We start from the raw sequence: 14169 nt of genomic DNA, 5'->3' as shown, positions 1-14169 counted from the left end.
CTCCTCGTGTGGCCCCTCCAGACCCTTCCCCCTCCTCATGTCCCTCCTTAGGATGCTCAATCTGGTCTTCACTCCTTTTCTCTCACTGGGGAATAAACTCATCCCAAACCACTGCACCAGCATTTTCTGTCCAAGCAGGAGTAACTTCTCCCCTCATCTCCACGACCCCAATGTGTCTCCTGTCACCTCCCCTGGCTCCTGCCCTTGTTTTCCATTCCCAGCCATGGATAACACCACACACAGCCCTTATCTCAGAAGGCCTGTTTGATTGAAGGGATCCCTTCTGATTCCTCTATAGATTAAACAGTATTTCAAATGTTTAATCTAATGGTTTCACTTGGAGTCCATCCCCCAGCTCAGCCCTGCCCTGCCTGCCCTCCTCCTGCAGCAGCACTAATGAGCGTGCCAAGGAGACAATCAATGGAATATTGTCCTTAATGCATCAGCCACATCACAACAGGCTTTATCATTCCCAGGGTCAACAGGGAAGGCAATACCTGCTATTAATCAATGACAGCTCCAGCCTGAACTTCTCTGCCTGTAAATACCTCATCTAGCTCCTCTTTGGGGGAAGAGGTATTAAAAAAAAAAAAGAAATCAGGATTTATCTACTCATTTTATGGCTATCACTCAGAGTTACAAGGGGCTAAATCCTTGAGTCTTCACCCAAATGAAGCCAAATCCCTGGGAATTGTGCCTTGATCAGGAAATCTGAATTTGGCTGTGGCAGCTGTCAGCTCCAGGATACTGATCTCTGCTTGTACTCCCAGTACTGAACTACTTGTGCTTTCAGTACAAACTGGTATTTTGGTATTTAAATGAGTTTAAATGCCAGCCTGGCTTTGATCATCACCGTGCAGGGAATGTGTGAATGTGAGGAGCAGAAACACAGGGACTGTGGTGGGATACACTGGATAGAGAGAGCCAGGACCAGCCACTCTGAAAACAGCCAGCCCAGTGTTTTAAATGTAAGGTTCAGTAAGCAGAGTGGTTGGGGATGGGGCAGGGAGAAGGCAGGAACTGAACCTCATGGAAAATCCAGGAGAGAAAACCTCCCTGGCCTCCAACACCGACTGAAGTGCTCGTTAACTAACGAGCAAAAGCCCAAGACAGCTAAAGGGCACACAGAGAAAGCCATGACTGCAGCTGGGGAGGCAATCTGTTCCCAAATCACATGAACACTGAACAGAACCCTCCACAATTCATCCTTTTGGTGCCTTTTGGATCATCTCCTCCCCACACTCCTCCCGTCAGCCGGACCCCACGAACCCCCCGGGACAGGCCCCCCCAGGAGTTACCTGGCGTGCATCTCCCACAGCTTGGTGCCCATCCGCTGGTCCCACACGCACACCAGGCCCTCTTCCCCTCCACTGACGATTTTCCAGTCGTCCATCTGCACTGCAGACACGCCCAGCTGGTGGGCGTAGAGGGAGCACACGGACTGGCCCCCGCGCAGGTCGAACACCCTGACCCTAAAGCAAAGCCAGGGAGAACAAACAGGCATAAAAACCAGCTGTGGACGTGCAGCCTTGTGGGTTCTGAGAGCACGGGGATCTTTGGGGTCGTGAAAATGTTATCTGGGCCAGCAGCAGCAGCCCCGTGGCCACTGCAGGGCTGGAAAACCAGTTCGGTCCATATTTTTCACTGCTGAGTTTTTACCTCGGACTTCTGGTTATCAGAGGGTTTTTCAGGCAGACTTCTCCCACCATACAGCACTTCCCTGACTCTTTACAAGTCCTAGGACCTAAAGAGGGAGTCTTTACAGTTCCTAAGACCCCAACTCTGAGGTCCTCAGCACAGGGAGGACGTGGAGCTGCTGGAGAGAGTCCAGAGGAGGCCCCGGAGATGCTGCCAGGGCTGGAGCCCCTCTGCTCTGGAGCCAGGCTGGGAGAGCTGGGGGGGTTCACCTGGAGAAGAGAAGGCTCCAAGGAGAGCTGAGAGCCCCTTGCAGGGCCTAAAGGGGCTCCAGGAGAGCTGGAGAGGGACTGGGGACAAGGGATGGAGGGACAGGACACAGGGAATGGCTTCCCACTGCCAGAGGGCAGGGATAGATGGGATACTGGGAAAGAATTCCTGGCTGTAAGGGTGGGGAGGCCCTGGCACAGGTTGCCCAAAGAAGCTGTGGCTGCCCCATCCCTGAAAATGTTCCAAAAAAGGCTGGATGGGGCTTGGAGCAACCTGGGCTAGTGGGAGGTGTCCCTGCCCATGGCAGGGGTGGGACTGGATGAGCTTTAAGGTCCCTTCCTACCCAAACCATCCTGTGATTCTCTGAGCCCATGATCCAAAATATAAGTGCAATTTGGAGAAAGCTCCTCTGTCTGTGCCTCCCAAAACATCAGCAATGCCCTGAGGCACCAAATCCTGTGTTTTGGGCACACTGCTAACACACCCTACCCCTGGTACCCAACCCACATCCACTTGAGATGAGGGATAATATTATTACCAGGATCAAGAAAACGACTGTGATTCTAAAGATTTCAGAAGACATTAAATGTGTGGCAAATTAAAACACAAGAAAAGGGAATTACATATTTATACCCTTGACTTAATCACTAATATTAAAACAAAGCCATCCACAGGCACCCAGCAACCAGTATCTCTTCTCACTTCAAAAATGCAGCCACTGACTGTGGGCAGATTTTAGGTACATCTGGTTTTCAGACATTATTGACCACTCAGACAAAGCACTTGGAAGAGAAACGTAAGGAAGACTCAGCCAGAAGAGAACTACAGGAAAAGAACTCAGGATTTCAACCACTGCAACAAAGGCCACAAAAACAGTTCAAGTTTTAAACCCAGCACATATCACAAAGGAGTATATTTTTCTGATCCTTATGTCAGGATCCAATATATCAGGATTAAGAGATGAAGCATCAGTGAATAAATAAATGCAGCAAGGAAAGGCGAAATACTGATCTCAGATTTGAAAGGAAGCCAGAGAAAGTTCCTCCCAGCTGATGGCCATCAGGAGTGAAAGCATCAGGTCCACATTAATTCCACAAAAGGCCAAAACACACTTGTTCCAACACATTAACTGTGCTTTACTCCACACCCCTGCCACGATCCTAATGGTGTTGTGCAAGTCTTTCCTTTTCCTTTCTCCAACGGAGATTGCACCGGAGGATTTTACAAACAACACATTTCAGGGACTGAAAGAAAAAGGCAACAGAACAGTCCAGAACTCCAGCAGAGCAACATCCATCTGACATGCAGCAAAACATGCTGGAACGGGGCGAGGAACACGCTCCGTGTGGCTGCACGGCCGCCCCTGGGAACAGCCCATCCCTCAGCTGGGATGGTGACAAGGACTCGCTGCCTCCAGCTCCAGCAGAGAGGAGCTTTGGCTACATGTTGGAGCAGTGCTTTGGGTGAGGATGGGGTATTTTGGAAGGGCTGCTGTCCTGCCTGTGCTCTGCACGGAAATCAAAGCTGCTCCTGTTCGGAAGGCTCAGCTGGAAGCGAAGATCTGATTGAGTCCTGCTTATTCCATTAGCGAGCGCCCGGGCTTCAGGCAGGTGTCCATCCTGGCACACCCCTGGAAGAATCACAGGCACACTTGTGCTGCTCAGATGTGCTTTGAAGGGAAGAAAGAGAAGCGTTTTGCCAATCTAATGCGATGCTGTAACACAGACCTGGCACGGCCCGGCTCCTCCTGCCTCAACAGCTGGGCTCAGTGGGAGCACTCCGGGCTCATCCCAGCCCTGGGAGCAGTGGGGAAGGTGTTCTCATGACCAGGCTTTGACCCTCCTGTTAGACTGACTCAAAATTAAGCTGCCTTGCCTCCAGGAAAGCATGGAATACATGTTTTGATCCGCGCTCCCGGCGACCGGGCTTGCCATGTGTTTGCTTTCCCAACGCCGCTCGCCAGCCCAGCTTCCAGCACGGAAAAGCAGGATCAGCACACGCTCCCTGCTGTCACATCTCTTGCCAGAGTGAAGCACAGCTCAGAAATCAAATAAATCAGTGATGCTTCAGGAGTGTTTTCGGTGGAGAGACAGATTTTACAGGTCCTACCAAAAACGTTCCCCAAGCGTTAACTTCTCAAAATCGTGGCTTTGAATAAAAGAACATCATATTCCAGTGAAACTGTGAAACTGCTGCATTTAATTCAAACTATAAGTGTTCCCACTGGCCACCAGCAGTCTGAACTGCCCTGGCAAGGTCCCTATTTAGTAGATTTGCTCCTTAATAGGGCTGTGGAGGTTCCAGTCTCATTCCACCTGTGGATGCCCAGCACCTTCATGCAGCAGCACATGAAGCACTGACCTCAGAGATACCCGTGGTCCTGCCTCCTGGATGCCACACTTGTTTGCTCAACTATTAATTCCTAACTTCTTGTTATTTTAGTGACAGCCAACCTCTTAAACTCAGTCAGTGCTTGAGCTGAAAAACCAAAAAGCTTTCTGGAGGGGAAAGGGCACAGACTCTAAAGGGAGTGAATCCCCATCCCATCAAAGGGATATGAGCTTCAGCTACTATCCTGTCACTGTGCAAGAGATCAAAATTGGAGGTAGTTTCACTGGGGTGCTTTGGAAAATCAATTATCTGCTTTTAGAGGGCAAAAAAAAGCCTCCCAAGGACTCAAGTCCACTTGTCAAACTCCAGATATTTCCCTCACCCTGAGTGCCGAGGAAGTGTGAGGTTTGCTTGCACTGCCTGTTCACTGAGAAAGGAGGGGGTGGGAAAAAAAAAAAGCTGTTTGACAAAATAATCATTTTTGCAAGCTGCTGCTCTGGCGGGACAGAGGTCTGGGATTTGGCAGAGGGAAGTGCCCGCCTCCCAATCTGATCCCACCACCACGGCACAGCACCACCTGCAGCCTGGTGCCCGGCACGGGGAAAGGAGGAGGGAAGGAAGCGGGAGCCATTAGGGACTGGCTGCCTGCCATCCCACATCTCCTTTGGAGCACTGGATCAGACCCCACCGACGACTCGCCAGGAGAAGAAAATCTAAAAATTGGACTCGGAGGGTCTTTTTAAGCACTTTAATCCTTTCGCGCTGCCTGTTCCCAGCGCGGCCGCTCCTGGCACCGGCCACTGCGCTGGGAAAATCCTGCTCCCCGAGCCAAGGAGTTAAAGAGAAAGCTGCTAATCAGCTAAATAGAAGCTGGAATCTGTTCATATGAAAGTCTCTTTTTTTTTTTTCCCTGTCACCTGAGGGACATCACAGTGTTCCCAAATACACTCTTGACATCGTTTGGCAGCCGGGCCCCTCTCATCCCCCACGATTCCTCCCCGAGGTTATTTTTTTAATATCAGAAAGTGAGCTTTTAAATGCCAAACTAATTTTGCGGGTGGTGGCGGGGAAGGGGAAGATATTCCAAGTGGTCTCGCTGGGCTGTGCACCAACTGTGTCCACCAAATGGCTGGAAAAGCAAAGTCTTCCCAGGGAGCTTCCCGAAAACAAAGCCCGCTGACAGCCACGTCCAACTATTACCTAATAGTTTGTTCCTCAAACTGTGGCTGCATTTGAAACGTTAAGAGGAGGAACCAATTCCAGCAGGTCCAGATGTAGGACAGCAGGATGGGAAGCCAGCTAATTGGAGATGGTGGCACTTACTTTCTGTCCTTGTTGCCCGCTACGAGCATGTGGGGAGGGCTGTCGTGGAGGTTGACACACGTGAAGTCACCTATGGAGTTGCCCACCTTGGTCAGGCACTGGTTTGTTTCCAGGTTGTAAAGAAGAATCTGCCAGAAAGGGGACAAAACACAGGATGAATTCCTCGTGAGCACGACAAAGAGGTTTTGCTGCAGCACGGAGCGGAGTTGTTACCACCAGAGATGTTCTGCTTGTTGCTTGATATGTAACACGTGATCAGGAGGCAGATTTATCCCTATTAAGAGGGGGATACAACACCCCAGAAATACACCTCTAGTATTCTTAGAGATTTTTAAAGCTTCACTCGTTGCCCAGTCCTCCAGCACAAAATGATCCTCTCCTCTCTCAACTCCACCCTTCAGACCTCTGCAGCTGCACAAATAGGAAATAAATAGGCAGCATCAGTGTCTCTGCTCTGGCAAATGCCGAAATAATACCTACAGATTGTGTAATATCAGGGGGGACACAACCTCAGAAATAAGGGAATTGGGTTTCCCAGTGGAATCCATCAAGGAGCAGGGATGCACCACCAGTGCCACCCAGCAGCAGACAGGGACAGCTCCCAGGCAGTTTCTCCAGGCCAAATCTTTAAAGCCTCTGAGGAAAACCAAACAGTTTCTTCCCCAATTTGAATATCTGAACGAGTAGCAGGAGTGAAGAGCACCAGCACTGAGAAGGTTCAGACAGATGGGCTGAGAGAGGCAGGGCCAGCCAAGTGCAGCCGAAATCGCAGAGCAGAACAGAACACGGGCCCTGCTGAGAGCTGTGCTGCACATCACACAGACCAGGAGGAAAATCACATCTGAAGTGGCAGCTCAGATGGCAAAGGCATAAAAACAACCCTGATTTTAGGCAACATCCGAGATGATTCAACCAGAGCCCGGACGAGAGGGACGAGTTATTCCCCCTCCTCAATCAGTTCCATCATGTTTGCTGTCTTTCCTCTGGGGCCAGATGAGATTTATCTGTTTGGGCCTTTCAATTTAGGAGAAACGAGTATTTTTAGAAGCAGGAAAACGTGCTGGTCGAAGCCCAGTGGAGCTCAGCACTGCACCTGGCCTTACATAACTTCATAAACGTTATTAAATTTCACGGTGATGCTCCTTTCAATTAAGAGAGACCTGTGACCATGAGAGGAGTTAATGGTACTTAAAATATCAGCAGAAACTCATGGCAACATCAGCATGGCCAGGCCAGCCTCACATCAATATCCTTTACTTCTAATTTGCTGGTTATATCCAGTGCAGCTTTAATAAATATTACACAGTCTGTAGGTATTATTTCAGCATTTGCCAGAGCAGAGACACTGATGCTGCCTGGCCTTTTAACTTCCTATTTGTGCAACTGCAGAGAACTGAAAGGTTGAATTAAGGGTTGAATTAAATGAAGGGAGGCTCGTTTTGTGATGCAGGACTGGGCAACAAAAGTGAAGTTTAAAAGTCTCCAGGATTTTTAAATCCAGAGGATTTACAGGTTCCCTCCACCTGCCATTTCTCCCAGCTAAAGAGCAGGCAGGGTTTTATTCAGACATATTATCAGCTCCCTGTTAGGATCAACACATTCACATCCCACTTCCTGAGGCGCTTATAAGATTTGTAATCTCCCAACTAGTCCTTTGTGAACTTACCTGCCTCAAATACCAGTCTTTAACACGTTATTTTTCATCCTTAAGACCCGAAAAACCAAAGCAATTTTTACTCAAGCTCTGTAAAACCAGGAAGGCTCTGTACTTGCAGCGAGGCTTAGGGCATAGAAGTTGCCAAAAAATTCATTTCAACTTGCCCACCAAGGAAAAAAGTTGCTACAAACTGCATGGAAATGTTAATCTTTGAGGTCCAGAGCAATTTTACAGGCTGTTCTCACTCGCAGCCCAGCTCCCAACAGCTCACTAACCAAACCCAGAGATAATGACGTTCTGGCAAAGGGGCCTCGAAGAGTTTTCACTGCAAAGGAAATTAATATCTGGGCCTGGCAACCAAATTTCTCCTTGGAAAGTTCTGAACAAAAGACAAAGTCAATAAAGTGCTGAATTCAACCTAAGAACAATAAGTGACGGGGTCAGCAGCAAAGTATTCCAGCTCCCAGTTGAGCCTCTTCCCAGCTGGACGGAAAAGCTCCGGAGGGGAGAGGGCCAAAAGCTGCTTTCCCAAAAGCCCCCCGGGGCTAATGCTGACAGGGAACATCCAGAAACTATTAATTTACCTAAATGACCACGGCTCCCATCTACCCCATAAACATATGATATGTCCTTGAAAATTCGGTTATGGCCGTGGAAGGCCACAAGGAAAAATTGCTTCCACGTGGCATTTAAAGATCCCCCCGCCCTCCATCGGAGCAAATGTTACACGTTCCCCTCTTTGCAGCCTCGGTTCCAGCCCTGGGGCAAAACTCACAGGTACCACACCAGCTGAAAAATCACTTAGTTCTCCTCACACAACCTGTAGGTGGCCACTAATTTAAAGCATTCGCAGCTAAGAATCTGTAAAAAAGTAAAGCTTCGCATCCACAAAAATGGAAGAAAAGCTTCTGTCTCATCATCTCCTACCCCCTCCAACGCCTTCTCCTCTCATGCCAGCCTCTATTCTTTTAAAGACTGTTCATTTTAACAATCAATAACAGCACTGATTGCTAAAATAAAATTTTACTTTGAATTTTATCACGCTCACGTGTCTCTCTAGCCAATTAGCCCCGTCACTGGAAGATTCTCTTTGTGATCTTCAGGATTTGTCTATCTCGAAATTCAACTTGTCCCCAGTGATTTCATGCTCTGCAAATGAATTTCAACGTGTTTTCGTGGCAAGCTGATAAGTAAAGAAGCAAAAAGCACTCAGGAGTGCCTTTTTTTTTTTTTTTTTGAAGTCTGAATAACGATTTCTTGAAGACAAGGAGTTTAAAAGCACACTGAGGACAATTTTGAAGTTCTGATGAGCTCTCCTATAATATCCCAAGGCAAGAAGGATTTTCTTTACAAAGGCCAAGGAGAAAGAATGGAAATACCTGGTCAATAGGGACTTGAAATAAGGGCCTGTGTGTTAAAGGGCAGATAAAGCCTAAGATCTCTGGGAGGTTTATAATCCTGTAATGCACACTGCAAGGGGATTACCCTTTTAAAGGTATTTATAATCCCATAATGGACACCCAAGACCAGTGACCTAATAGGTACCAAGTGAAGGTAAGTGAACCCAGAGCATCTGGGTGTGAAATGAAGTGTCCTGGGATAACACACTAACGAGATCCCTGCCCCCAGAGGGACCTGGGGGGACACACAGGGGAGAAAAAGCATTAAAGACCCCGGGCAGACCTTGGGGGGACCCCAGGCACGGGATAAAAAGTGTTACCTATTAACCTTGCCCAGATGAAAAGTCGGAGCCCTCGGCCAGGAGCCAACCAACCTCCCAGAATGCCCCATAATTCAAGGAGCCAGGAATAGCCAGAGTACCTCCACCATTATGTTTAGTTAAAGACCACAGAGATTAGAAAACACATTATCCACCTCGGAGGCGATTCTTGCCATGTTACAAGTCCCTTAACGACCTTTCCCATCCCTCCCTCTCCCTCTCTCTCTTTTAATAAGGCTGAGCAAATGGGACTTCATTTTATCCCGTTGCCACAGACCCGTGCTATTAATTATTCATGCTCATACTCTCCCCTTTTGTTAAGGCAGTGCATTAGACTAATTTCCCTCTTCACTGGGTGACTTGGGCGAGGCTCAACCTGTGGCCACTCTCGGACAGACACTCCAAGAAGCTGGAAAATTCACGAGCCAAGGGAAGGGAAGAAAGGCAAAGTTACTGCAGAGCAGTGGGCACGGGGAACTCTCTTTAAATGCTGTCCAAGAACTCCTGAAAGAGGAGGAAAATTAATTCCCGAAGAATGAAAGCCTCTGCAGCCAGAAGAGCTGAGCTGGGAGCTTTGTTACACCGTGCAGCTAAGTGAGGTCAAGCGTGGCCGATGTACTCTGGGTTGAGATACTTCCAAGAAAAACCAAGGAACTGAAGGGAATGCTGTTGATGGAACTCTTCCATGCGTGTCCAAGACCCCAGCAGGTGTTTGGGGATCCTGGGTTGCCGGAGATGTCTTTTTTGGATGGGAACACTGAAGCAACAAATCCCCGAGCGCTCGTTATCAAAGAGCCTGTGGTACTTTCAACAGGAGCAGGGGTGTCCAACCCACCGTCCTGGCCAGGAGCCAGCACACCACTGCTCTGGGGAGGAGCTGCTTTCCCTCTGCAATCCCAGCCCTGCCTTCCTCTCCAAAGTTATGGCACTGCACGGCCAGGGAAGACCGAGCTCTCTCTCAGAACTGGCTGTGTGCTGGATTTGTAGTTCTTATTTAGCTGAAGTATCGAAGGGAGGGTGATAAATGTCAGCAAAAAGTGCAATTGTCAAACCACACTCGAAACCTACATCCTTTTCCTGGCTGAACAGCACACAGGATACATTAAAGAGCCACTTTTTCGGAAAGAATCGTTTAGGACGGAGCTTTCTGTCATTTTAGAGACAGAGGATCAAAATAAAACAAACCCAGGAACAAGCAGCAAGCCTGGGTACAGAATTTACATTTATTTTCATTTATTCTCCCCTTTTCTTTCTGTCCATCCCTCTGCCAACTGGAAAAAAAAAAAAAACATTTCCTGAATACACACAAATATTGCCAGCAAAAGAAAGGGTTGTGAGATTTCAAGCCCCCCCCCCCAAATAAAAAGGGATCCTGTTTTTTTCTCAGATTGAACCCATCCCATTTCAGAGGGTATCCACATGCATTTGTGGCAGAACTCATCAAATTAAATACAACATATGGTACACACTGCTGCAAGTTGGGATTTTTGTATCTAAAGCGAGGCGGAAAAAATAATATTTTTAAAGTTTACAAGGCTCAGGGGCACAGTTTCCCAGTGCAAATGTATTGGATTGCCTACTGTAAATATGGCACATGACACTGCAACAACAACGAAACCAATTTCACTGTTAACAAATGCAGGGTCAGCACGTTGAGACTTGCACCCAGAGATAAGTGTTCTGGCTCCATAAATTTAAAGATGAGCTAAGATTTAAAAGGAGCAGCTGAGGGAGACAGACAGACAATCAGAGAGAAAGAAAAAGAGTAAATCAAACACAAAACAGCCAGTTTGGAAAAAAAAAAATAAATAAAAAAAAAGCAGTTAATATCCATGAATAATGGATGTTTGATTTAAAAGCAGTTTACTCCAATATGATGTAATTTTTGACAATCAGCCAGAGAGACTATTCTGCAGGTTCTTGCCAGATATAAGTCATTGTGCAAGGCTGGTAACACAAGGGCTCCTCTGAGCATGCGGAAAATTGACTTTCATGCCATCCTGGAGGTGACTTTGTGCTGGCAAACCCGGGCTGAGCCGCACCGAGAGCCGAGAGCCGCGCTCGGACCCGCGGGAACAACGGAGCTGGCGGCAAATCCCGCCGGAGAGGCGGCTCCCCGCTCCTCCCCACCTGTGCAGAGTCACCCACGGAGCTGGACACAAGGGGAGGGGGTTGGGTTCTTTCCACTTGGAAGTTTTTCTCCCCCTGCCCCGAGTTCCGAAGTGAGACTCCAAGCTGGTGGGAAGAAGGAGAGCCAAGCCCTGCGCCGGCGCTGCCAAGGCACCTGCAGCCCTCGCCGTTCCAGCGCCGGACACTGCCAGCCCTCGGGATCTGCCAGCCTGGATGGGCTTGGGATGGGCACAGATGTCTGCTAGGACTGCAGTGGGGGCACCAGGCTCACTGCCCTCGTGGCTGGAGGCTCCAGTGCCCACTGGAAGGATGGTGTGTTTACCCACCGAGCCACCCACTCGCGAGGAAAACAAGCCCAGAAATGCATTTCCCCCAACACAGGGGAAAGGAAGAGCAAGGGAGTTATTCAAAAGCAAGGGAGTTATTGAAAAGCAAGGGAGTTATTCAAAAGCAAGGGAGTTATTAAAAAGCAAGAGAGTTCTTAAAAAGCAAGAGAGTTCTTAAAAAGCAAGGGAGTTCTTAAAAAGCAAGGGAATTATTAAAACCTGAATGATTCTCTTGGTTTTGTATCACCTGGAATATTCATGGCCTGTCCTAACACCTATATTTTCCCAACCTGAGATACCCTATGTGCCAGTTTTGAGGCACTCACAGTGTTGTATAAATAGGGAAAAAAAGCAGAATGTCATCCCTGGCAGCCAATGCAAAAGGCATTGATTTATTCATTTTAACTTGCAAAATTATTTCTGGTCATTTACAGGGGTTAATCAATACATCATGTCAAACTCAGGCAAGGGAAAGTTTTGGTCTCTCTGCTGGACTCTGTTCCTTGTAGTGCCTGACACAGTTCAGGTCCTCAGAGAGGTTTGTTTCTCTGACATGATACCAAAGAGTTTATCAAGAAAAAGGTATTTAAAACACCTTTCAACACCTTCAAAGATCTGCTGACACTCTGCAGTCCTGCAGCTCCTCAAAGAGAAACAGTTGGGCAAGTCCCATATGCTCCAGTTCAGTCCTCAGCCCTTCTACCATGAAAACAGGAGTTCATAAAGATTAACTTATTGAAAAAAACCCCACCACCAAACACACTTTTAAAAGAAGAAAAATCAAGATAAAAAATTATTGGAAGTCTTTGGAACTCCCTGAGAACTGGAGACATGATGACATCAGAAAAGACACTGCAGCTTCTCAGTTAAAGAGAAGGATTTTAGTCAAAGTAAGGAGCAAGAAAGATATAACAGCTTATATCAAGCAGCCATGACCTAAATATATCATCCAAGAGAGACTGTAGACAATGAAATTCAATTTAAAGGATTATTTACTGAGGCTGCCCCATCCCTGGGAGTGTCCAAGGCCAGGTTGGATGGGCTTGGAGCAACCTGGGCTAGTGGAAGGTGGCACTGGATGAGCTTTAAGGGCCCTTCCAACCCAAACCATTCCATGATTCTGTGATTTAAGAGTTTATTTAGTTCACAACAGTGGTTAATTCTACTGGATACACTCAAACTGGGAAGCAGTAAAGAAACATTAAACACAGGAGTAAACCTAGGTAGGATTTCAGTGGCTGCTGAGAAGAGCCAGGTGAGGTTCAACACCTTTCATCAAGCCCAAAACCACCCAAATCCTCCCATGTTTATTAACTCTATCACCAAGAACTGCTGAATAGGTTCAAAAATTTGAACTGAATTTTAAATACAGGAAGAAAATCGGGTTTGAGGTTTTCCCTTCCCCACCCCGAGAGAATAAAAATGTCAAGAAACAAATTGCAAGAAATAATCAACCTATAAATGTCAAGAAATAATTCACAAAGCTCACCTGAACTACAGCAGGAGACCAGAGTTACCTGAGAGCAGATGGAAGGTTATAAATACCCCAGCTATGAGAAAAGCTTTGGTCAGAGCCTACAACCAGATTGCATCAGAAATCGGATGAAGTCAATGCTGACATTTATCATGCTCCATGTGTAAGGGGTTTATATTATATTACATTTTATATAGATATATTATTATCCATGTACAAGCCTAGATGGGAACACAGACCTCAGGATTTCCAGAGTTTGGAATTTAAGGGAAACAGTACATTCCATGCTGAGTTAACACAGCTGAAATATTACTGAATTATTGAACTATGATTGAAGAAATTCGCAGCATAACATAAAAAAAGAGCTCCACGAGCAATAACCAGACAAACTTCCAAGAAACAACAACATATTTGGGTTGTCTGATGCTTGAACTTCCCAGAGCTGAAGCATTTCTGTTCTCCCCTCACTCCTGCAAGGATGTCTGCAGTCTGACAGCAGGCAAGTCTAGGCCGTGGATTTGATGTTTTTCTCCTCTCCAACATAAAAGATGCTACGAATTTTATGCCTCAGATCTCGACTCTGCTGTCAGTTTTGGTTAAAATTAGAAAATGATTAAAAAAAAAAGAGAGAGAGAGGGAAGGGTGATGGCTTCCTGAACTATTTTCATCCCAGAGCAGGTTACTAAGGCGGGAGAAGGAAAACAAAGCAAACCCCGGCCTGAGAGGAAACCCAGCCAGCAGCAAAAGGGGGCTGGAATCCTCCACCATCAGGCTTCCAAGATGGAAAGCTCTCCCCAAGACAGCTTGTGAGCTGGTGCCCGGTGTAATCAGCCAGTGCACAGTCCCTTCACGTCTGTGGGAGCCGAGGAATTAGCCCGAGAGACGCTGGTAATTAATTTCCGCCGTGATGTCAGCGGAGCAGCGGTGCCAGGAGAGTGTCCTTGTCACACACATCCCAGCCCATCGCCCTGATTGGGATGCAGGGCTTAGCACAACCCACCCTGGAGGAGTTCAGGACTAAATTAGGAAGGATGTCTGGCCTTACAGAGCAGAGCTTGGGGCCCTGAGGGGGTTTCACAAAGGGGGTGGCAGAGGTGATGCCCCTGAATGAGGCGATTTTGCCTCCTGACCTCCCACCTCTGCAGGGAAAGGAGCTGGATTAGGGCAGCAAAGGAATTAATAAAGACAGCACAGCCTCCTCTCCCAACCCTACAGGTATTTATTTGTGGTGGCCTCCCCGGGGATCGTGCATTTTGAGGGGAAAGGAGATGCAGCTGGACACGTTTGTTCCTCACACAGAGGA

General features: G+C 47.6%; 1 protein-coding gene across 1 annotated transcript in view; it reads right to left on the bottom strand.

The window, feature by feature from the left end:
• Positions 1–14169, bottom strand: part of FBXW8 (F-box and WD repeat domain containing 8) — a 52789-nt gene that overhangs the window by 3696 nt on the left and 34924 nt on the right. Inside the window, exons 8-9 of the mRNA XM_018081982.2 lie at positions 5560–5687; positions 1299–1472 (exon numbers count right to left, since the gene is read on the bottom strand). Of these exons, the coding sequence (XP_017937471.2) occupies positions 1299–1472; positions 5560–5687 (302 nt within the window). The remainder of the gene's footprint in view (positions 1–1298; positions 1473–5559; positions 5688–14169) is intronic.

This window comes from Manacus vitellinus, unplaced genomic scaffold (genome assembly GCF_001715985.3).
Source record: "Manacus vitellinus isolate BGI_N305 unplaced genomic scaffold, ASM171598v3 scaffold_58_pilon, whole genome shotgun sequence".
Classification (NCBI taxonomy): Eukaryota; Metazoa; Chordata; class Aves; order Passeriformes; family Pipridae; genus Manacus; species Manacus vitellinus.
The sequence above is the reverse complement of the archived record's forward strand: the minus strand, read 5'-3'. Positions and strand labels throughout refer to the sequence as shown.